Genomic DNA, 25,123 nt, shown 5'->3' with positions numbered 1-25,123 from the left:
CCTGTTATGTTAAATTATAATCTTACATTATTTAGTTATTCAGTATTTCAATATTTTATTTTTTTGCCAATCACCATATTCTGATTGTCATTCCTTTTACTGCAAATAAAATATTATTAATCATAATTGTTATGATTGTTATTTAGCAAGCTTATGATTGTTATTTAGCAAGCTTATATGGTTCTAATAATAATAATACTACACATTTATGTTAAGTTATTATTTAATTATTCAATATTTCAATATGTTATTTTTATGCCAATCACCATATTATTCAAGCATACTTGATAATACCATCGTTCAAATTCTGATTTCCCCTCTTGTTATTACTTCTCCTTATATAAAAATGTGTATTTCCTTAATCCCTCTCTCTCTAGTTTGCATCCCTATTCTAATTTTTAATTATGCCACTATTATATTTAAAAACATTTCCTTTCTATCCATTGTCTCTTGCTCGCTTTAAAGCTTTAATTGTTCATTTCTTAGCTTGCCTCCCATATTCCTCTCTTGGATCTTTGTCTGTATCGTGACAGGTCATTTTAAACATTTCTCACTTCTCTGCCCTATTCCATTGTCTAATTTTCAAAATATCTACTCTTGCCTCTATCTCTCTTTCAAAAAAATATTCCTGCAACTCCATTTCCTTTTTTAATTCCCTTAAAATACTCTCCCTTGGCTTATTTCATCAGTGATTGTTGTTTTTGTGGTTATCTCCTCCTTGTCATTTTATTTTATTTGTTGGTTTTTCTGTTCTGTTTTTTCATCTGCTCTTTCAATTGGCTCCTCCTCTTCCTTGATCACTCCTTGTCCTTTGTATAATGTTTTCCAGCTCTCCATCTATGCTTTGCATTTTATTCATAATCTCCTTGTAGCTTCTTGTCAAAGTATCCTTAATACTTTGAATTATTGATGCCATATTCCCCCAAATTCCACTCCTGTCTTGCTGATGGAGCGTCTTGTTTAATTTTATTTTGTTCCTCTTTTGTTCAATAATCCAAAAACCATATATTCAAACATAAAGTCACTTCTCAAAAAGTTCAATATTCATGAATCTTTATATCCCAAAGAATTTTTCCAGAACCTGCATAAATCCATCTAGAAATTCAGTCTTGTGTTGTAGCCTTCAGGGGTCACTTTAATAATAGTGTCTTCTTATTCTCATGTTTAAATCCCCAATAGCCAAGTATTTCCAGGATTTTGGGAATGTGTTATGCCTTCCTTTTGCCAGCAGGTGGCACTCTTAGGTCAAATTTAGTATTAACCAGTTTTATCCAATTTTAATGGTAACAATCCAAAATATAAAGATATTAGTTTTTAAGTAAATAGTTCCAGCATTTTAAAATGCCTATCCAAAACAACGCCTGTCCAATTTAGAAATTCAATTTTCTGTATTTTTAAAGGTTTTTGCCTTTCTCCGTTTGATTCTTTTTCATTCAATTTTGAAATTCTTCTCAAAATATTAAATTGCTGCTTTTAAAAGTAGTAGTGAGCCTCTCTTTTCCTGGATATTCTTTTGGGGTTGAGTTTTAAATAAAAAGGATTCTTCTCACCCAGTTCCAGACACTGTTCATCAATTCTGCTCCAGTACAGTTCTTAAATGTTTCTTGACTGTCCCAGCTTCGAAGCAGCCATCTTTAGGCTGCCTCTTTTCCTTGCTGTGGCATAGAGGAAAAAAAGTGGCATAGAGGAAAAAAAGGGGTTCAGGAGGGTTGTAATCTCTTCCGCAACCTCTCAGGATGCCCCTCCTTAGCTTCACCACCCCTACAAGGTGCTTTGGCTCCTTTCGGAATCCACAAACAGGGAGAACTCAGTACAGGGAATGCTGAGAGCCCCTCCCTGCATCTGATATTGCCACAACGTCAGCCAGAGGTCCCTCTATTGTCAATCATTTTGTATTTTTTATCCATGTGATTTTCGTGGTAAAATACAAGAATGGTTTGCTGTTGCCTTCTCTTGCACAGTATAAAAAGATCCCTTTACCATTGTAACTAATTCCACTTCCAACATCTTCCTATATCACTGCTGCCCTGTGCCAGCTACTTTAGCTGGCAGCTTGGATAACCTTCAACCCTTTATTGGATCTTCTGGGATTGTACACTCTTTGCATAGACGTTTTTTGTTCATCCCTTCTAGAAATATCCTACCCATCCCAGCTGCCATGATTAGGGAATACATCAGAATTTGAAGGATATATGGAATGTAGTAGTATAGAAAGTAAATAAATAACAGAATAACTATGTGTTTTGACAATCTGCCTAAGAAGCTTGCAAGTAACTGCTCAGTAACCAACAATATTAATGTCCAGGTTATGTTTTTTTAGGAATGGATATACATCATCTCCCACAGAAATATTTATCACTTCTAGATATGGTACTTAGCCTCCCTTGAGAGATCTAGTAAATCATGAAGGCACAGTTGAATAGGCATGCAATGATTATATTTCATTTCATATCTTATCAATATCCTGTTCAATGTTGAAATTCTTCTACCAACTCCAAGTTGTTTAATAGGCTTATCTGTACGTTTTATTGCAAAAACAGTTGAATCAAAGTTGTTGCAGATGGAAACAATTTTATCTTCATAGAAACTTGTAGTTATATTAGTTATGCATGTGTGCATTTATACCTTGTGTGTGTGTGTGTGTGTGTGCGCGCGCGCATTCATAAACAAACAGTTTGAAAGAAGGATTAATCTGCACCCTTACTCCTAGGGTCAATAAAAATTAAAAGTGGAGTTGTATAGTCATTATTTCGTTTTTCTTTAATGTCTGGCTGTGGTAAGGATCTAAATAGAGGTAGTCCTTGACTTACAACAGTTTGTTTACTGATTGTTCAAAGTTACAATAACACTGAAAAAGTGACTTATGACCATTTTTCACACTTATGACCATTGCAGCATCCCTACATGATCAAAATTCAGACACTTGGCAACTGACTCATATTTATGACAGTTGCAGTGTCCTGGGGTCATGTGATCATCACTTGCAACCTATGAGGAAGCAAGGTTCACTTAACAACCGTTTTACTAACTCAACAACTGCAGTGATTCACTTAACAACTGTGTCAAGAAAGGCCATAAAATAGGGCAAAATCTACTTAACTATTTAGCTTAGCAACAGAAATTTTGGGCTCAATTGTGATTGTAAATTGAGGACTACCTGTAGAGTTGGAAAGGGGCAACAATTAAAACTAGAAAACTCATTGATTGAATCTCAGGATGGCTTATCTACAGGATTTACAAATACTTCAAAAGTACAGTAAAATGTTAATACATAATATCTAACAAAGAATATGAGTCATTTATCATTATATAAATGGATAATGGATGCTATATATGATTTTTACAGCTCCATGTTTTTGTTTACAAAATAAACAGTTCTCAGAAACCTTAAGATTTTTGTGCAAATTTGTTGGAAAATATTTGAAATATTGCAGATAGTAATCAGATTTAAGCAAAATAATAAAGTGAAAACAAGTTGTCATGTATAATGGGTTGTGAGAATAACCTTGAGGATGTGGAAGAAGTGCCATAGCCAAAGTTAAGAGAAATTAAGTCCAAAGCAGAAACGTAATTTGAGAAAGCAACTCAGATATGACTCTCCCTAGTTCTTTTTAGGATAAAGCAGGGATGGGAGGCGCATTTCAAGATTATGTTAGTGTAACCTTATGATAAAAGTAATTTTAGTATTCATGTCTTTGGTATTCAATTCTGGTCTACCTTGCAGGGCTGACAGCATCCTTCTATTTGGGATTAGTTAAGTGATTATTGTTCACTAGCAATCTTTGTTTTGACTTTGTATTTTTTAGCATTTTGAAATATATGAAACTAGCGCATCCTGGAAAGAGCATAAATAGTTTAAATTAAGCACCCTTTATAAAAAGCTGTATTTTATTTTATATTGTTTAGGAAAAGATTAAAACCCTTGTTTACTATGCAACAGCTTTTGCCCAGCTGTACTACAGTTATTTATATTTGCAAGTATAAAGGCACATATCCAACCAGCATTTCAAAGCAGTATTTTATTTAGTTTTAATAAAGCTGGTTAGTCAATATGGTTTTTCCCCCCTCTTTTTGCAAAAATGCACCTTTTCAATGTATCGTTCTTTTTCTGAGACTTAATGAAGCTAACAGCAGAGCTGTATTACAAAACTTTCCACTGCAGTGCATGATTTTATTTTACTTAAGATGTTTTGAAGGGCTTTTGTTGGTTTGTTACAATTACAACATTACAGCGATGGCATGTGGTTCTAATAATCTGTTGGTTATTTCTGAAATATTTTTTGGTGTATGGCAATCTTACTCTTTTCAGAGCTTGTATTGATTAAACAATTTAAGTGAACCAAAAGACCCAGTAATGCAAGAAGAAAAATCAGACTCAGCTACAATGTAACAGTGTAAGAACTATAACAGCCACTGTGTAGACAGACAGGCAGAAGATTAGCAGAGACAATCCATAAACACCAAGAAGCAGTCAGAAGACATGATGAAAAACTTCTTAATCTCATAACATATGGATAGACTAAATATAGTTTCAACTGAGAAACTTTGTATATCCTAGTCCAAGCCACATCCCAAAATTCTAGGGAATTCCTGTAAATTTGGCATTCCGACAAGTCTGCCATCAATAGTCACATAGAAATAAACCATATTTATACACCATTCAAAAGACTCAAGAAAAGGAAGGAAGGAAAGATGGATGGAAGGAAGGAAGGCCAGAAGACATCCCTTCCAGCAGGAATTAAGTCCAGAAAAACAATCAAGCAGTAAATGATGCTCTAGTCAAGAAGGTAACAGGGAGAATATCCTCACCCAAACTGACAGCGCAAGTTGCTGCATACAAGCAGAAAGCAAATACCACATGTATACTGAAGATGTTACCTAGTTTGATAATGAAATGTCAAGCTCAGAGAGTACTAAAGATTCCACGAAGTATAATATCTCATCACCAATATAAGCAGCCAACTAATTATTTCACACTGAATATGCTTCAGTAATCTACTGCTATGGATTTTGTAATTTCTGGTTTTCTTAGATACCTCCAAAACTGAAGGTATTTTGTAAGTGATGTTATTGAATTATATCCAAATTTTTATAGAATGGAAGGATAAAACATAATGAACTCTACAGCAGTCCATCTTAATTTAAATACTTTTGCAGTGATAGCTTATATTGGTGATCAAATATTGCAAAAGTTTTACTCTATTAATGAAGAAAGATATAACCTCTAAAATATTTATTGCAAATGATCATTTGGTACAGTGTTATTATTTTGCAAATTAAGATTAAGTCTGCTCTGTTTTGTAGCTTGCTTTTACAGATGTTTAGTATGAAAATTACATATTTAGTATGAAAATTACCCATACCCTAACAGTAATAAAATTGTAATATGTCCTGGATACTTTTCTAAGCTTTGCTTTTTAATTTCTAATTTATGAAGGCTATGGATCATTATCATACTAATTCATTATAAGTGCCAAATTGATCTCACTCAGTAATTTTGTACACTTGCATACAGATTTGGTCAAATTTCTAAAGCCTCTTTCATATGTTCTTTCAGGAAACAGCTGCTTTAGAAAGACAGATAAAATGAGATTTAGGAGTAGAAAAGAAATGAATTGCCAATATAATAATGTTTCAGAATCCACCATTGATTGCTTAATTACTGCTAGTATGTTCCTCGTGACGATGCGAGTTTGACACCCCTGCTCTAAAAGGTTACCACTGAGGGATATAACCCTTAATAACAACAACAAAAGGTGTTTCCCCCCCTTTTCCAGACACAAAAGCTTAACAAATTCCACACATACTTCCACACACAATGTGGCATCCAACTAGCCAAGTCTCATGTAGTAGAAAATCATTGTCTTGTCAGTTGCCCAGTACAATCTTCTAGGTTTTGGATTGTTCCAACAACAAAGGATTGTATCAAAAGTGGAAGCACTGGTAGTTCCTTTATTTTCTTCAACATTTAATACGTACTTTGTTGGTATACTGTATATAGTATAAAATAATTTGTACTTGTTTCATATTTTCTTCTAATTAAAAATGTCAAGTTGAGTTAGGCAATCCAGTAAGGAAGAACAGAATAGTTGAAATTACAAGCTAATTACTTAATAATAAAATTCAGATATGAGAAAACTAATTAAAAAGCATAGGATGAAAGAAATTAAGAAAGTTCAAGCAATATGGTATTAGTTTCATAGTGAAACCAGGATGCAAGCAACAGCACATGAAAAGAAGTAGGATGCCATAAATTGAAAGTGACATTGGAAATACAATGATCAGCCAGATCATGAGGCATAACTTTTGTAGCTAAGAATATACACAGGTGATTATAAAACTGCTCTAAAGAGTAAGGAAAATGACCTTGGTAAAGATATGTAAGATCTGTTACTAGGGCAACAAAACATTTGTTAAGTCAACAACACCACTGTCACACCTGCGACACTCTGTTGTTATAACCAATCTCAATAAAAGTACTTTTTGTCATTCTATGAAGTTATTTCTTACTCTTTTTAACCAAGTAAGCTGACAAATGCTGAGTACAGACGTAGTGGGGAGCTGCTTCTTTCTGGCTGTTAGTGGGACAAGCTGCTGCATGTTACTTGTAACTTTAGGATTTTAGATTTATTCTTCAGTATAATAAACCATGAGTTTAATCTTTTATATGTTTCTCTCCTTCTTGACACTTCTGTTTACATCTGAAAACTAAGGATTTTAAAACTACCATTGAATGGAAACTATTTTGTTCATGGTTAAGTGAAGGCACCAGGCTAGAAATCAGGAGTCTGTCAGTTCTAGTCCCACCTCAAGCATGAAAACTGATGGAGTGATTTTGGGCCAGCCATTCTTTCTCAGCCCATGATGTCAGGCTTGGGCAACAATTACTGGATAGATCAAGACTTGATTTATCCGAAAGAACAAGAACAACAACAAAAAAAAAAAAGCAGACCCTGCATTTGTGGGGAAATGCTATGAAGAAAAATAAAGTGGAGATTGACCTCTTCCTGGTCAATTGCAAACCTCAATTGGTTACTATGTTGATCCTCAGATTAGCCGGCAGAGCATGGTTAGAGCTTTTACTACTTCTTTTTCTACTGCTTATCATATTTCAGAGTGCACTCCTTCAATTTGTGTAACCTTCCAACTTGGTAATGACCGAACTGCTAATCTAACTTCATTTTCTAGTACTAGAAACCCTTGTAAGTAAGGAATATCTTCTAAAATATCTTGGATGTTGAGGTCTCTACTGTATATTCCTTCCATCTTCCTTTGATTTGATTACTATCTGTCCATTGGTATCCTTTAGAAAATAGCTCTCTGAATTTGTTTTCAGAGGAACTTGTTAAATTCTTGTGTTCGTTCCATAATTTATCTGGTTCTCTGTCAATGAAGTTCAGGACTTTAAAGCAATTCTTGATGTTTTCCTTGAAAATGGGGATGGGTGGGTATAAGTTTAGGTTCATATCATGGAAATCAATTGAATTTCTTCTTCGTTCTTTTGTTGTTGTTGTTGTTGTTGTTGTTGTTGTTGTTGTTCAGCTTAAATTGGAGCTTGCAAATGAGAAGTTTGTGATCTGTTCCATAGTCAGCACCTGGCGAAGTCCTTAATGATATAATTACATTCCCCCAATTCCTTTTAGCAATAATAGAGGCAATTTGATTTTTACATATTCTTATCTGGCGATGTCCAATGTATAGAGGCATAATTTTGGTTGTTATAAGATAGCATTAAGGTAATGGTAAAGCTTCCCCTTGCACATATGTGCTAGTCATTCCCAACTCTAGGGGGTAGTGCTCATCTCCGTTTCAAAACTGAAGAGCCAGCACTGGCCGAAAACGTCTCCATGGTCATGTGGCCGGCATGGCTAAACGCCAAAGGTGCACGGAATGCTGTTACCTTCCCACCAAAGATTGTCCCTATTTTTCTACTTGCATTTTTTACATGCTTTCGAACTGCTAGGTTGGCAGAAGCTGGGACAAGTAACGGGAGCTCACCCCATTACGTAGCACTAGGGATTCAAACAGCTGAACTGCCGACCTTTCGATCGGCAAGCTCAGATCTTAGCCACTGAGCCACCGCATTCCTTTAATATAGCATTACCTATGAAAAAATAATTGGAGTGGCAGAAATTTGTACATTATCTTCTGCTTTATTTCATTTTCCTAAACCATACAGTCCAGCTACATTTTTGTCTTTCATGGTTCCATCTTTGGCATTCCAGTATCCAATCACAATAGCATATTTTGTTTCCATGTTCTGTCAATTTCAAATTTAACTTTATTATAGAAGGTATCAACTTCCTCTTTGTCTGCATCTGTAGCTGAAACATGGAGCATGACCACAAAGTCTAATTGACATTATTTACTGATTGCATTGAAATCAAGTACTGTTCTTACTATACCTTTTAAAAAGGTATAGTAAAGTAACATTACCTCATCTTTGTTTTTCATGTTCTGAATAATAAATACTATGATCTTCTGACTGAAAAGGTCCCAGTCCATGTCAATTCATTGATGCCTAAGATGTCAGTGTGCAGTCATTTCATTTCAACTTCCACTGTGTTGAGCTTTCTTGTGTTCATGCTTCATACATTTTATGTTTCTACTGTAATTCCATCTCTGCACTGTTAGATTTTTCTTTCCTATATGATAACAGCAGCAACATGACATCCCAAAGGCTTTAATCTAGCTGTGTCATAAACAGTATTAGTATTCCAAAATGACAACAGCAATAGCACTTAGACTTACATACTGCCTCATATTGCTTTACAGCACTCTCTGGGCGGTTTACAATGTCAGCATATTGCCCCCAACAATCTGGCTCCTCATTTTACTGACCATGGAAAGATAGAAGGCTGAGCCAACCTGGAACCCCATTAAGATCGGACACCAGGCTATGGTCACAGTTAGCCTGCAATACTACAGTCTAACCTCTGTGCCACCAGCATTACTGGGCAATCATTTTTTTCAAGTTTTGCCTCTTAAAAAACCTTTGGTGATTATGATAGACTACTTCAAAGTGGACACAAATGTATTTTCAGAATGACTTACTGGATATGCTTCAACAACGGTTTCATGTTTTTGTATGTTTCTTTTAATGTGTGGAACATAGCCAATGTGTACATTGCCATTGTGTAAAAACAGAAGATTTCTATAAAATGGTTTGTGATAGGTTAAATTACGGTTATTATTGTGATTAGCAAAAATCTGCATGGTACACCCAACTGTTCAGGAAGCAAAATCTTTTTGTCTAGAATATTCTATGGTCTTTCTCAGTAATATGTTGAGTTCCATTCAAATTAAGGGGTCCTTCCTACTTCATTATGTCAACCATTTTATATTTTCTATCCATGTGGTTTTCTTGGTAAAAATAGAGGAGTGATTTACCATTGTCTTCTCCAGCGCAGTATGAATTGGTGCCTTGAGCATTGTCGCTAAAGTGATCATCTGCATCAGGCATCTTCCTGTATCACTGCTGCCTGTTTCCTTTAACTGGGCAGCTAAGAAGACTTTCATGCTTTGCAAATATATGCTCTTGGCATACACCAAGATGAGGCGGCAGAGCAGGACTTGGGATGTGGGATTTCTTCATTGAACACATAAATTTGGCTTTGAACTTTTGCTTTCATACTGATCCCTTCTTCACAAATTCAGTGCAATTCAGTAGTTCAATTATTAGTCCATTTTCCTTATTCCTTATATCATAGCATCAAAATATTATGTTACTAGGTATATCAGTTTTGTTGGCTTTCAGTCAAGTCTGCTTTGGACTAGTAGTCTTTATATTCCTACACTTTTAGATTTTGATACTTGAATTAATATTCATATCATTTTAATATGGAAGAATAATTCTGCACTTATCCAAATTCTGATATAACAAGAAACAGCACTGCAGAAAAAATGTCCTATGTATCCTATATATTGTTGTGGCTCCGTTACCGGAGCCTGTGTCATTGTCAGGAGAGGACTCTGAGAGTAAAGGGGAGGAGTTGGCAAGGCCTCCCTTTCCAGGACCCTCCTCTCTGGCAATGCCTTCGGTGTCCGCCGAAGGGCAAGAGATAGGGCCAGGGCCAAGCAGCCACAGATGGACAGTGATGAGGGTAATGAGTCTTGGCTGGACCCACGCCAGCTTCGCAGAGATAAGCACGCGCAACAGAAGAAAGGGCGTGTCCAAGATTAGGCTGAGTCACTGGACCACACCCCACAGGATATAAAAGGGAGCATGGTGGCCAGTCAAACCTTGTGACGAACAAAGCTGAAAGCTTCCACGCCATTCTGCATTGCCGGACTTTTGCTTTAAGACTGGATTATCTCTGGACTTGATTGTAATTATTGAGCTGCTTTCCTTTGATGTATCAGAAGTGGGGAGAAGTTATCTCTCCTCTTTGTAAATAATAAACTCTTGGCAGGCAGCCATTAGGTTGTTGCCAAGTTCCGTTATCATAAGGAAAAGAATTTTGCCGGCTGGTTTGGTTTTTAACTCCTGAATGTCTGTTGGTGTGTGTGCGTGGGGTTGGGGACAGAACATATATAATTTAAGCTATGTATACTTTAGAACAGTGGTCCCCAACCTTTTTATCGCCGCGGCCCGCTGAGCGCGCGCAGGGGTGGGGGCACGGCCCAGGAGCTTTTGCGCACGGCCCATTGCGCACGGCCCAGGAGCTTTTGCGCATGGCCCAGGAGCCTTTGCGCTGCAGCGTTCATGTCCCCCGGCCGCTGCGCGGCCCGGTGCCAGGTACTCCACGGCCCGGCACCGGTCCGCGGACCGGGGGTTGGGGACCACTGCTTTAGAACATGTCATTGACATGTGTAGCTCATCTGGACTTTTGATCTTGATACAGTATCCTGCACTTACATATGTAAAGTATTTGAAATATATATTATGCATGCAGTACATGTAATCGTTCATTAATTACCATATTCAACAACCTTTCAAAGATACAATATGACTGAATGAAGAGATTTACAGATGGTTCATCCACAAATCACACTGATTGTGATTTGAGTTTGGCAGCCAGCTCACAAACCACAAGAGAAGCAGGATCCTGTAGTCATATGATCACCATTTGTAAACTTCACTCTCAATTTCTAACATATGGCGATCACATGATGTCATCTTTGATGACTGCATGGGATTCACTTCCACCAGAACTGCCAGAATTACTGTTGTAAGTTGGCACAATCACATGATACCACACTTTATCACTCTATTGCTTAACAATTGAGCTCCACATCCCAATTATTCTAGTTAACTGAGGACTACCTGTATAAGACACTGAGTGTCTTATATGGATTTAATTGATCCACATAGTGATAACAAGAGTAAATTGTGTTGTTTCTTAAGGATTCTACAACTTTTTAAAAAGAAAATATTGTTTTATCCTTCTAATATATAGGAAATCAGGGGAAATATCTAACTTTCCTAGCTATGAATGGAATCTCAAAACTAGTAAGTAGTTTATTTCTAGTTTGGTGGTTTGCTTATTTCCCAAAGTAAACTTTATTCTACCATTGTTTCAAAATTATTACAGGATCTAATACAATATCAATCTGCAATATGTAATTATAATATATTATAATTGTATGATAGTAAGGTTACAGAAAACATTTTCAGGATTTTAAATCTGAATCAATTGTTTCAAGTTTGAAATATGTTCTGATAATTCTAGAATGACCATTCTTAAAATGCTTCAAATTTAAACCATTTTGCATATTTCTGTAGAACAACAAAAATTGCATGGCAGCAAAAGAAAAAATTGGGAGTGGGAAACGATCTAAACTCCAATTAATTATTTATTTTCTTTTATTTATTTTCTGCAGGATCTTTCATGTTGGTGAACACTACTGAAAGAATTGGCCAAAAAGCCCACCTTTTGCTGCCACAACTAAAGGAAAATGACACACATTGCATCGATTTCAATTTTTTTGTTTCCAGCAAGAGTGGTTCCAGTCCTGGAATTTTGAATGTTTATGTGAAAGTTAATAACGGTGAGCTTGGAAATCCAGTTTGGAATGTCTCAGATGCTCCTATTGGTATTTGGAATAGAGTGGAATTGGCTGTCAGCACCTTTTGGCCAAACTTTTACCAGGTACTGCTTTTTTGTTCTTTAACTTATGAAACATTCTTCCTCCCTTTCAGTGTTTAGTCAATTTATATCATGCCTTTATTTGAGCTATATAAATTATTGTATAAAATTATTTACAAAGGTATTGGATGAGCAAAGTACCTTCTTTAAAAGGATGAAGGATGGCATTCTTTAGGGGCCCAATAAAATATTTTCTTCATTTTCCAAAATACTATTTTCTCTATTTGAAAAATACTTTTATTTTGTTTTTGGAATTTATTTTTCTGAAGACAATACAGGCAGATAACTCCCACTAATGCTTATTGAATAGACCCAAGAATCTTAAAAGCAGTGTATGTCACACTTCTGTAGATGTTGTGGTGTTTTATATCTCTATATTTAGAAATTTTTACTGAAGTGCTTCTTAGTATGCATGGCCTTCTGAACATTGTTATTGTTTCCTTTCAAGATATATGTTGCAGCTATTAATTATTTCTCTAAGCCATGGCTTATATGAAACAATATCGGTCTTCATGTTAAATCATGTGCATTTAAATCTAAGTTTCTTAGCTAGGTAGTTATTTAATCTCTTCTTAATGATTTGTTTACGGACTGTCCATCAGTAAGTGGTCCACTAGTAAGTTTTCCATAAGTACAGGAGATTTCTTCTAGATGTACACTAAAAATGCATAAAAATAGCTTGAATAAATTGCTGCTGTTTAGCTAACTAGTTAGATATAGATAGAATTAGATATTACATGAATGTAATATAAACTTGATATGTGTAATTTAAACGTTTCTCATGTATGATCTGTTTATTCTTATGTCCAGATGCTGATTAATAATGGATAACTTCAAGACATTTCTTCTATTTTTTATTTTAAAAAAGTCTTTGATTTAGTTGGCACAACTTTTATTTCTTCTGCTGTATAAGAAATAGTTTATTCTTTTCATTCACTTTCATGCAGAATGGGTTTTCATTTCCTTTCTTGTAGCTGATTAAATTATCAATCCTGATGGCTATTAGTTTCCTTTTGCCTTTAAGGTGATATACCTACATGCCGGCAATTTGCATAACTCTAAAATATACTCCATATTCTTTGTGTATAGATCATTATTTTATATTTTATGTGAAAGAAAATAGGCTGCTGAAAAGCAAACATAATATGAATCCTATGAATCTCAAAATCTACAGCTATAAAAAAAATAAAGTTGCGTATGTATATAGACTCTTTTTGATTGAAGGATATTATAAGGTATTATAAAGAATAGACAGATCCTTTTTTCTTATGTTAATTTCTTTGCATGTTTAATCATGTTTACTTGAAAATAAGAACTCAGTATGGCTTAGTCTCTAGGAAAGATATTTAGGAGAACTCCAGCTTCATTCTTACTTAATGATAATTAGATTTAAACTTTCTGAGCTTCATTGCTGCTTCTACAAATGAAATGTTTAGGGAGTTAGACATTCCAGGGTTTCACATCAGTATTTAACTCTTATATATTGCCTTATATATGATGATGATGATGATGATGATGATGATGATGAAGAAGAAGAAGAAGAAGAAGAAGAAGAAGAAGAAGAAGAAGAAGAAGAAGAAGAAGGAAGAAGGAAGAAGAAGAAGAAGAAGAAGAAGAAGTAGTAGTAGTAGTAGTAGTAGTAGTAGTAGTAGTAGTAGTAGTAGTTATCCATTCAGTTGAGTCTGACTCCTGGCAATTCTATGGGCCAGGTCTCTGCACATCTTCCAATCTTGCACTATTTCTTTGAGTTTTTCTATGCTCTGTCGGGTGTCAGCTTTGATAGTATCCAGCCACCATGTTCTTTGGCGGCCTGTTTTCCTTTTACCTCTAACCCTTCCAAACATAATTTCTTTCTCCAGTGAATTCCCGCATATGACATGGCCAAAGTAAATGAGACTCCTGATATATAGTGAGTGCTTAATATCAAATGTAGTTCAAACTTTAATTCAAATTTGATTCAAGACCAATTTAGCTCTCTTCAAGCGGTTAAATACATAATCTTATTTCCTTTTATGTTACGGAAGAGCTGTGAACATAACTTTAGTATAAATAAAATAGGTTTATTGTTGAAACTGCAGGATTATAATGCTTTCATTTAGCTTTCTCTAGACAAAGTGGCAATTCTGTTTGGAATTCAAAAAAAGTCATAATAGCTTATGCATTACTTAAAAATAGCCATCCTTTAGATTTATGTACACATCCAACAATAAACAGACAGGCACTTGATTCAAACAGAATCAGTGAGACTCAGTCACCACTGCTAAAAATACTGACAGAGACTTTGAGAATAAAAATAGAACAAAATAGTGGCCTTAACTGACAAGCAATTTACTGTGGAATTGTTGAAGTCCTTATGGAATCATGGACCTTGAAAAATAAATCAGTACAAACAACTTCATAATTACATAAGCCCCATTTTCACTTTTTGTATTAAATTGCTTGTTTGTTGGAGGCTATAGTTGACACTAATCTCATAAATTCTTCTTTATCAATAGAAGTACAAAGCACAATGTGAAATGCATACATAAAATGTAGTTATGTAGAATGGTTGTGTAGGATTAGGAGATATACAAGATGCAAGACAAATAATCTAAGGACTAAATTTTCTATTTGATACTAATTTTAACTGTATATAAGTGCCTTAATTAATCAAACTGATGCAAGTAAAGTTTTAGTCTTTTTCAATATGTTATTATAAATTGAGTTTATGATTAGGTACAATTCACCTTTGAACTACAGGCATTTTAATTGCTTAGAACATGAGGTCATGTACTGAAAGAAAATACATTTATTCCTTTTGTTCTGTGGAACTAACAAGTTATTTATAAAGTACTAGCGCATTTTTCAGCAGTAATCATTTAAGGTGGCAAGTAAGCTCCCTCCCTCATTTCCATTGAGAAGGGAGAAGTGGCAGGAATGGAAAGCTAATTTTGCTCTTCACTGAAGCAGGGAGGATCAGGGACAGTGCAATGTTAAACTGCTTCCCTATTTCCTGTTTGGCAGGCATCTAAAGGGTAGAGTGATGTAAGACAACTCTAAGGCAGACATCCAGTGCTTGTTTTTCATGAAGAAATGTAATCTGTCTTTTAACCAGATTTTTCCTGGCTGATATGGCTACTATGTCAATTAGAGAAACTGTGGTTATAGTAGCTTTTCTATTCAAAAGAGCTACTTTGCCTAAACTGCTGAGTGATTTCCATGTTAGATGTTTCAGAGATATTAAAATTAAAAATGGGCAGTTTGGAGTGAAAATGCCAACACTGCTAGAAAATCATATAGGAAATAATACACCGTCATCATGAACAGAACATCAAATGCTTCTAGCATTTCCCCCCCTACTTTTGCCTTCCAAAAGTAGCATTAGTCAGTTACAACAAAAAGGTGTTTTTTAAAAAACAAGAATATAAGGAATCCTTGGTACTCTCGGAACTTGGTTGTTTTCTTGCAGACGTCTCATTACCCAAATTAAGTAACATCATCAGTGCAAGTAAGGAGTGCAGTTTGTTTTCAGCTTATATTCTAGTTGCTTACCCTGTCAAAGTTGATGGGAGATAGAATATAGGACATTATACAATATAAAAGCTAAACCACAATAAACATATTAGACTCTTCATTGTTTTAACTAAGGACACATTCACAAGGATCCTTTTTTGAACCAAATTCACTCAACTATCTACAGTTGACTATATGGTTATTTTACTCAGTCTGACTTTGGTATGTGTAAAACACTATAAACTAATAGAGTATCGTCTAGACCAGTGTTGGCGAACCTTTTCGGCACCGAGTGCCGAAACGGCTGTGCGCATGCCGCAAACCAGAAGATCTGCCGTCCAATGCGCATGCACACACCAGGAAGATGATCTTCCAGTTTCCAGCACGTGTATGCACACCGGCCAGCTGGTCTTCGCACACGCATGCATGCCAGAAACTGGAAGACCAGGTGGCCGGTGCATATGTGCACGCCGGGAACCGGAAGATCATCTTTCCAGCACAGGCATGCACACTGGGCGGCTGCTCTTCCGGTTTCCAGCGCTCCCGCATGCATGAATACCAGCTGTCCAGTGCGCCAGAGCCTGGAAGAGCAACAGGCAATGACTCGCATGCCTGGAGAGATGGCTCTGCATGCCACTCCCGGCACACATGCCATAGGTTCACCATCATGGCTCTAGTCAATTAATAGGAGTATGCAAAAATGTTAATAATGTAAATCAGTGCCTTATCCATGAGCTATAGCAGCTTTTGAAAGAACAATACCATTGTTCTAACATTGTACAGTGTAGAAATTTAATAAATATACAGAAATAACAAAAAAAAATGCATTGCTTGTTTTCTCCTCTTCCTTTTCAGCTTATTTTATACTCACTTTCCAGAAAATCTGAGCTGTTGATTCAGATAAATATTTGCACGATTGCACTGATATAAAAGTATTTTCAATTACAGCAAATGCAGAGGAAGTATAGAGATGTTATTATGGAACTTATTAGGAATAGGTGTAGGGGTGGGAAACAATGGCCTGATTTATTTATTTTGAATGTAATGTTAGCAATACCAGATCATTGACTTTGAATTATGAATCATTTTTTCTACTAGCGTATCAAGAGAATTTTTTAGTTGTCTTGGCTGTGCACTAGAAAAAAAAAATCTTTATATTGGAAGTATGTATCTGTTTATTTTCTTGACTACCCACCAGCTTTCACTACCATCAAACAGTGTACTTTTTAGGCTCCTTGGCTAAACATAAATGTCCGATTTTTCTTTCTTGCTTTATATCAATAGTATACAGAATAATATTACATGAATTACAGACTCATTGTAATATATTACATTGATTTCATGATAAAATTTATTAGACTAGTGAGTAAGACAGAACTGTAATGTTTTTCCTCAATATTTTATTCTTCTTTAATATAACTTTCAAGCAACCAGGAATTATCAGCAGCAATAGTAGTATAGTACCTTGGTGAAAAAAATGTTATATGATACTGTTGTTCAGTTGATACCACTGTGGAAGAAAATTGCATATTGAACACAAAAGATATGCTCTGCCAAATAATTCTTAGCCTAATATTTAATCTAACTGGTATAAATTTGATAATCCCAAAATGTTTGGAGGAGTATTTTATTTACTGAATTAGACAATGGATAACAAAATTGGCTGCAAGTAACAATACAGCCAGTAAAATTGTGCATGGGTAAAATTATTGATTAATGTAAATTTGGATTCCTATCTTTTCCTGGATTATTTTAAATGCCTAACTCTTTATATTTTTAAAACAGTCAACATTCTATTTAAAGAAATAAACAGCTGTACTTATGCTACTAGGTTTATTGATATTGCTTGCTTTTTCATATTTCAGGTAGTTTTTGAAGTTATCACTTCAGGTTATCAAGGATATCTGGCTATTGATGATGTGAAGGTTTTAGGTCATCCATGTAGTAAGTGAATATTATATTTTCAATTATTTCAGAATATTGTTGGAATAAATCTGTTATTTTAGTCTGAGCCTCAAATAAAGGGTCTATTTAAATCTGTAGGTGCCTAGAACTCTTAAAACAAAAATACCATGTAAATTTTCTAAGATCATTGAAAAGCATACTCTTTGCTAGCTGATGATAGGAGACTAAATTCATGTTACATGAACTTTCAAAGGCAATTGGAGCAGGATCCTGGCCTTTCAAAAAGAAAAAGGCATTGTTCCAGCAATGCAGTAGATGCTGGATCCATATCCCATGCATTTCCTGATCATTCCCAGCAGTAAAATACATTAGTTCTAAAATGCCTCAGCGATTCCTGGCTGACCTTATGTGCATTCCTAATTTAAAGCAGTGTGAGACCTACTTATAGAGGTTCATGTGGAGCCCCCTAGTGAATTGTAAGACTCTGAGCTAGATCAAGGAGTTGAAAAACAGCCCAGAAGAACATAGCAAATACAGTACATTCCATACTTTTTCCAAGAAAACTATATGTGTTGTTCATGAAGTCAATAGGATCTGAACTCAACTTGAAGAAGATTTGATTTTACTTATTCCATAATTTATCTGTATATAAACGACCTTTCTTTGAGTATAAAAAGAGCAATAAAGAATAATCTCTTAATATTTTTGCCAGATAACTGATTTCTGTATGTTATAGCTTTTATTAAAAACATCAGTTAGATTTCAGTACAATCTTTATGGAAATGTTTTACAAGACAGTTATATAGCCAAAATAGTTTGCTGCTCAGTAGAAACTGAAAGCTAATATTGTTCTTTCATTAGGACTTATATACAATATTATGAATAATTAGAAATAAATATTTTAAAATTAATTTCAGTTGGGATTTCTTGGCTTACAATATAAATATGTTATTGAAATGTTTAAAACAAAATAGGATTTGAATTCTTTTACTGAAATCTGAATGGCTCATTCCAACTTTACTATTCTGTGAAAGCAATTATTGGAAAAATCGAATCGGAAAAGACAATTAGAATAATGTGGGATTAATAGGAGCATTGATGGAGCAGTGGTTAGAATGTAGTAATGCAGGCTATCTCTGCCCACAGACTGGAGTTCAATCCTGATGTGCTTGAGGTTGACTCAGCCTTCTATCCTTCCGAGGTCAATAAAATGAGACCCAGATTGTTGGGGGCAATTGTAAACCTCTCAGAGAGTGCTGTAAAACACTATGGAAGAGTATATAAATCTAGTGCTATTGGTAATAATATGATTCTTCCTTTGTCTCTTTTTTATTTTCAACAGCCAGCACACCCCATTTCCTGCGCCTCCAGAGTGTAGAAGTCAATGCTGGCCAGTTTGCTACTTTTCATTGCACTGCCAATGGTAGGACTGTTCAAGGAAACAAGCTTTGGCTACAGGTAATCTTGTTTGTTTTCCTTTTCTTTCTCTACCAAAGTGATATTTTTGAAAATGTAATAGGTTTATGACTATCCAAAAGCCAAGAAGGACTGCATGGCAAATGAGAACTAACAAAATGGACACTAGTAATTTTTCTATTTTGATTCCAATGATTAAAAGCAGGGGAAAAGAGATTACAGGTATTCTTGATTAACAACTGGTCATTTTACAACTGTTCAACATTATGACAGCCATGGAAACAGATGCTTAACAGCCCATAAAGCACTTGGGTCACCGTAAATGATTTCACCGCTGCCTTCTCACAGCCAAGTGACCACATGTTGGGTGGGTCAGCTTTAGAATCAATTGTGCCATTCTGTGGTTACCTGATTTTTGCCAGTTTTTCCCGAAACTACCCATTCAAGTGACAGCAGTGTTTGTTTAACAATTATAGTATTTGTTTAACGGCCATCACAAAAAAGGCCAGAAAATTGCTTCCAGTCATGTGGGTATTTTGACTTACAACTTCAACAACTTACAACCATTATTCAATTATTATAGTAAGTTTAGGACTATATAATTAACACAAATCTTCACCATCCCCTGGAAGATGCCTATTTTTTTTAATCTCATGCTATTTTTTTACTTATTTATTTGTCAAGCATATAAGATAACAGATAAAAGTATAAACATGATTATGAATACATGAAATGGATGCGAATAAAAAGGGGACATTAGGACAGGGATGGTAGGCATGTTGGTGCACTTATGCACGCCCCTTACAGATCTCTTAGGAATGTACACTAATATATGGAAATTGTATTTAAATAGGAAAACAAAATGATGTATTTATGTATGTTATTACAGCCTCAGAACTTCAGCATGCCAAGAAGCCCTGTTGCTGAGGCATGGCAAGCAGCCCCAGAGCTGTGCAGGCATGGGGCTTCTTGGTATACTGAAGTTCTATGGTTTTTTTGGCACATTGAGACAATGTGACTGCTTGGCACATTGTGGCAACAGGGCTGCTTGGTGTGCCATGGGGTTTGAGGCAGCACTCCTTGAGGGTGGTAGCCAGCATAATGGAGGTAAGGAGGAACTCAATGATTGCATCAGGAGGGGCAGGGAGGAAGGTCAAAAAAATGTTGCCCTATGATGCATCATTTTGCCCAATTGAAGTTTTCAAACGAGAGTTTCTGTAATATATAGATTATCTACATAGTAGTTATACATTTGTATATAATATCACATGTACCTGAATCTTGTTTTTCCTGCAGCTGATATTAAGCATCTCACAATCTTACTGAATGGGACTCTGTGAAAGAAGTAGTAGAAAGATGAAGTTGGAATTTCAAAGGTTCTTTAATTCCTTTGGAGTTCAGAAAGTAAATAATTCTAAGAAACTTCCTAGCAAGAGAAGTCAGTTGACAAGCTCCAGAGATAAACACCAGTGGCATTGCCAGTCTACCTTGAGTCCAGCAGTTTGAGTTTTCTGATTAATAAACTCATCCTATTTGCTTAGAATGTTGTTATTGCATTTAAGCCATCGAAGTAATAGTGGAGAGTTTTAAACTGGAAAATTAACCAATTTAATTCTAATGTATATGAAATTTTAGAATTGCTATATTCTGTAATATTTTTCTTTTTTAAAAATGTTTAGGTCATAGAAATACAATCACAATCTTTTTACAATATAGCTGTCATAGGCCACTAATCAATTAATGATTTTTTCGCACTCTGATGGTTTGCTTCTTAGATAGGTCTACAAAGAAGACCTATAATAGTTCACTTCCATAATAGTTCAGTTATAATGCTCTAAAAAAAGTACATGTACAAATAGTGCTTTCAGCATGCTTTTCTGTAGCTTTTCCAATCCCTGGTTGCATTGTGTTTGTTCACTCCAAGAATTTATGATTAGGATAGCATTGAATTGTGAAAAAGTAATGCATAAAAGAATTCAGGATTCTTGCTCCTAAATAGTTTTCATTTCTTTAGCTATATAACTGATAGGTGGTACATTGGCATTTAATACTCTCTGCTTCCAGTGCCTGGTTCAGCAATCTAGTTAGCCTTGTATAGCATGTCATTACTATATTATTAGTTATATTGGTGGCTTTCAATACCGTAAACCATTCTATTCTTCTGAGCCGGCTCCATGCGTTGGGGATTGGGAGCAGCGTGTTATAGTGGTTCTCTTATTTTCTCCAGGGCCAGTTCCAGTCAGTGTTGGTTGGCGGGGAGAGATCGTCCCCTAGGACTCTTCTTTGTGGTTGCCTCAAGGTTCTTTTCTCTCTCCCCTCCTTTTCAACATCTACATGAAACCGCTGGGTGAGTTCATCTGCCGGTTTGGGTTTTGGTATCATCAGTATGCTGATGATATCCAATTATGTCTTTAGGCTTTGAGCTGGCCAAGTGATACTGTCAAGTCCTGTCCTAGTGCTTGGAGGCTGTATGGGTTTGGATGAGGAGGAACTATCACTGACTCAGTCCTACCAAGCCTGAGTGCTGTGGGTATTTGGAGTGCACGCATCTGGGGATACTCCCAACTTTGACAAAGGATGGTTTGAAACTCTCCCATTCAAAAGAGGTGCACAATTTGGAGTTCTTCCTGGACTTGAAGCACCTGCTTGATGAGCAGGTGGCTTAATTAGCATGCTGTCAGTTGCAGCCAGGAAAGCCTTTGATTTCATCTGGTGCACCAGTTGTGCCCTCTTCTAGACTGGGGTCTTCACATTGACTTCTGTGTATTGTATTCTATGAGGCTTCTTTGAAGATCATCCCGAAGCTTCAGCTGGGGCAGGCAGTAATGTATATCCCTGTATGCCCAAGTAATACTTCTGCTTTTTGAGATGCACTGGTTACCAGTTTGCTTCGGGGTGTGATTCAAGGTGTTGGTTGCTACTTATAAAGCCGCACATGGCATGGGGGCTGATTTGAGCAATGACCTGTTTTACACAGTATCTGCCTGGCCTGTTCAATCTAGGTTAGCATGCTCCACATTCCATTGATTGAATGATGTCTGGTTCTCTGAAGCATGCCTCTTGGTTACAGTGCCTGCCCTCTGGAATGAAATCCTCTTCCAAAATTCAAGCAGTCCCATCCGTCTGATATTTCATAGGGCCTTAAAGACCTGACTCTGCACAAACATTTGGGGACGATGTCCCTTTCTTCCTTTCTGTTCCCCTCTTGGTTTATTTTCCTTCCATATTTTTCTTTGTTTTTGCTCTGTTGCTTGTTTTTAAATGTTTTTAACAATTTGTAAACCATCCAGAGGAACTGGTGTTGGGTGAAATCAATTTAATAAATAATAATTATATTAACTGAATACAAGCTTAACTGGACAGTTAGGACTGAAAAACAAGAAAATTGATGACTGTTCACTATACTTTACTAGTATATCACTAGAGATATTGATAGATTATACCTGACCTGAAGAAATGGAGGCAGATGGTTACTTCAAGTAAATCAGTGGTGGATTCCGCCCGGTTCCGCCCGGTTCCGCCGAGCCAGCTGTCACCGAACCGGTTCTGCTGCCCCCCACCCACCTCCTGCGTTATTCTTACCTTTTATTTGGCCCCACCCCCAATCTATTGCTGTCTCCTGAGTCCCAGCTGATGGCTAGAGGGAAAAAAACTGTTTAAACTCTTTCCGCAGGGCTTCAAAGGCCGCCCTACAGCTGATCAGTGTTAAAAGAAAACAAATGAGTAGACCGGTTCCTGCAAAAATACATGAGTAGATTGGTGCCTGCAAAAATACATGAGTAGATCAGTGCCTGCAAAAATAAATGGGTAGATCAGTGACTGCAAAAATAAATGGGTAGATCGGTACAGCTCTGCAAGCAGTTAAAAGTCTGGTAGACCAGTACCTCTGCTAAATCCTAATTGCCACATGACCATCAAGCCATGCCCACAAAATAAGCCACGCCCACAGAACCGGTAGTAAAAAAATTTAGAATCCACCCCTGAAGTAAATCATTGTAGGCATTTTGGCATTTTGCTGCTTAGTTCAGAAGGAAGCAAGTTAGTGAAACTGATTTTTTTACTGCATGTTTTTACATTGTAAAAAGCATAGTCTTTCAGTGGTGCTAGGCAGTGATTTTATTTTGTTTTAATGACATCATTTAAAGTGAGTTGTACCTGATTTTGTATTTTAGTCTTTATGCAGCTTGTCTGTCTGAGCTTCTTTTTCTTAGTCCTATTTTGAAGCCGATACCTTGCTGTTTCTTTCTTACTGGAACCATAGTCAGCTTTAATGCACTGTTTCTTATTTAGCATACATGGCTATGAAAGGTTAAAAGCATCCACTTAGTAATGGAAAAGTAAGATAATAACTTAAGCCAGAAAGTGGCTATCAGTGAATACATTAAACTGCAAGTCATATTCACGTTCAGAAATTCACAGAAGTAAATAAAGGTAAGAGATTCAAAATCCAAAAGCTTTTGTGATGCAGTAGAGCATAAAGCAGGATTAATAATTAACAGAAATTCATGTTCTCCATAGCTGATGAGAATGAGTAAGAAATAAGTACCTTAATACCTTAGTAGCTTCATGCATTTTCTCTTCCTAATAACTCATGGTATTTCTGTTACATTTTTTTCTACAACTGAAATGTTTTATTTCCAGACATAATTATAGTATATATTACACACATGGTTAAAGTATTTGTAGCTATTCATGCTGAAAAATGAGTATAAAATAGCTTTAAATAATATATATGTACGGTGGTGTATGTTTGGGGGGCATCAGGTTTACAATTGTAATGTTTCTGCCAATACCTAAAATTAGTAAAAACTATTTTTAAAACAGGTGTATCTCAAAGAAGAATTATTAGGAGGAAGCACATGCTAAAATTGTTGGAATAATTAGCTTTATTTTAGGAATCTTACCTTCAGATCAAACTGTCTTATAAATTATCGTGAAAATATTTATTAATAATTACTCTTACATAATTTCATTCTGTATACAATTATTATGACATAGTTGTATAGTATTTGGAACGTGGGATTTTAAAGTCTAATACAGTTGGATTTATGTTTTCAGCATAAATCAGAATGATTTTAATACTAGTATTCATAACATTTTAGATATTATTATTATTATTATTATTATTATTATTATTATTATTATTATTATTATTTTATTTTATTTTATTTTATTTCTATACCTGTACAGCCTATTAAAAGCACAAAGACAGACATCAATTTAAAAATAATTAAAATTATTAAATAATTTCGGCTCAGATTTAAAACCCCAAATTTAAAACACCCAATTTAAAATCATTACATTGATAGCCCGGCCTGGCGGAACAGCAGGGTCTTGAGGGCACAGCAGAATACACGGAGGTCGGAGATCTTACGCATTTCCGGGGGCAGTTCATTCTACAGGGCAGGGGCTCCCACAGAGAAGGCCCTCCCCTGGGTGTCGCCAGCCGACATAACTTGGCCGATGGCACCCTGAGGAGACCCTCTCTGTGGGAACGGACTGGCCAGTTGGAGGCTATTGGTGGCAGAAGTCGGTCTCGAAGGTACCCGGGTCCTATGCCATGGAGCACTTTAAAGGTGGTCACCAGCACCTTGAATCGCACCCAGAAGACCACTGGGAGCCAGTGCAGCTTGCGCAGAAGGGGTGTCACGTGGGCACAATGAGTTGCGCCCATAACCACCCGCGCGGCCGCATTCTGGACCAGTTGGAGCCTCTGAGTGCTCTTCAAGGGGAGCCCCATGTAGAGAGCATTACAGTAGTCCAGCCGGAAAGTGACAAGGGCGTGAGTGACCGTGCGCAAGGCGTCCTGGTCCAGAAAGGGCTGCACCTGGTGAATCAGGCGAACTTGATCAAAAGCCCCCCAGGCCACGGCCATCATATGCTCTTCTAAAGACAGCTGTGCGTCCAGGAGGACACCCAGATTGCGAGCCCTCTCTGGGGGGGGTAGAGATTCACCCCCCAATAGTCAGCGATGGCACTAGCTGACTATATCGGGATGCCGGAAGCCACAGCCACTCGGTCTTGAAAGGGTTGAGTCTGAGCCTATTCCCCCCCCCAGACCCGCACGGCCTCCAGGCAGCGAGACATCACACCAAGGGCATCGTTGGGGTGGTCTGGGGTGGAGATGTACAGCTGAGTGTCATCAGCATACTGATGGACCCTCATCCCAAAACCACGGATGATCTCACCCAGCGGCTTCACATAAATGTTGAGCAGAAGGG

General features: G+C 36.5%; 1 protein-coding gene across 32 annotated transcripts in view; it reads left to right on the top strand.

The window, feature by feature from the left end:
* Positions 1–25,123, top strand: part of PTPRM (protein tyrosine phosphatase receptor type M) — a 467,288-nt gene that overhangs the window by 156,459 nt on the left and 285,706 nt on the right. For all 32 annotated transcript variants that reach the window (XM_087890425.1, XM_087890424.1, XM_087890423.1 and 29 more), the window contains exons 3-5: positions 11,824–12,092; positions 17,447–17,525; positions 18,829–18,944. In XM_087890425.1, the coding sequence (XP_087746551.1) occupies positions 11,824–12,092; positions 17,447–17,525; positions 18,829–18,944 (464 nt within the window). The remainder of the gene's footprint in view (positions 1–11,823; positions 12,093–17,446; positions 17,526–18,828; positions 18,945–25,123) is intronic.

This window comes from Pantherophis guttatus, chromosome 3 (assembly GCF_059756535.1).
Source record: "Pantherophis guttatus breed Tessera chromosome 3, ASM5975653v1, whole genome shotgun sequence".
Classification (NCBI taxonomy): Eukaryota; Metazoa; Chordata; class Lepidosauria; order Squamata; family Colubridae; genus Pantherophis; species Pantherophis guttatus.
Note: the sequence above shows the minus strand (reverse complement) of the source record. Positions and strands in the feature narration are given on the sequence as shown.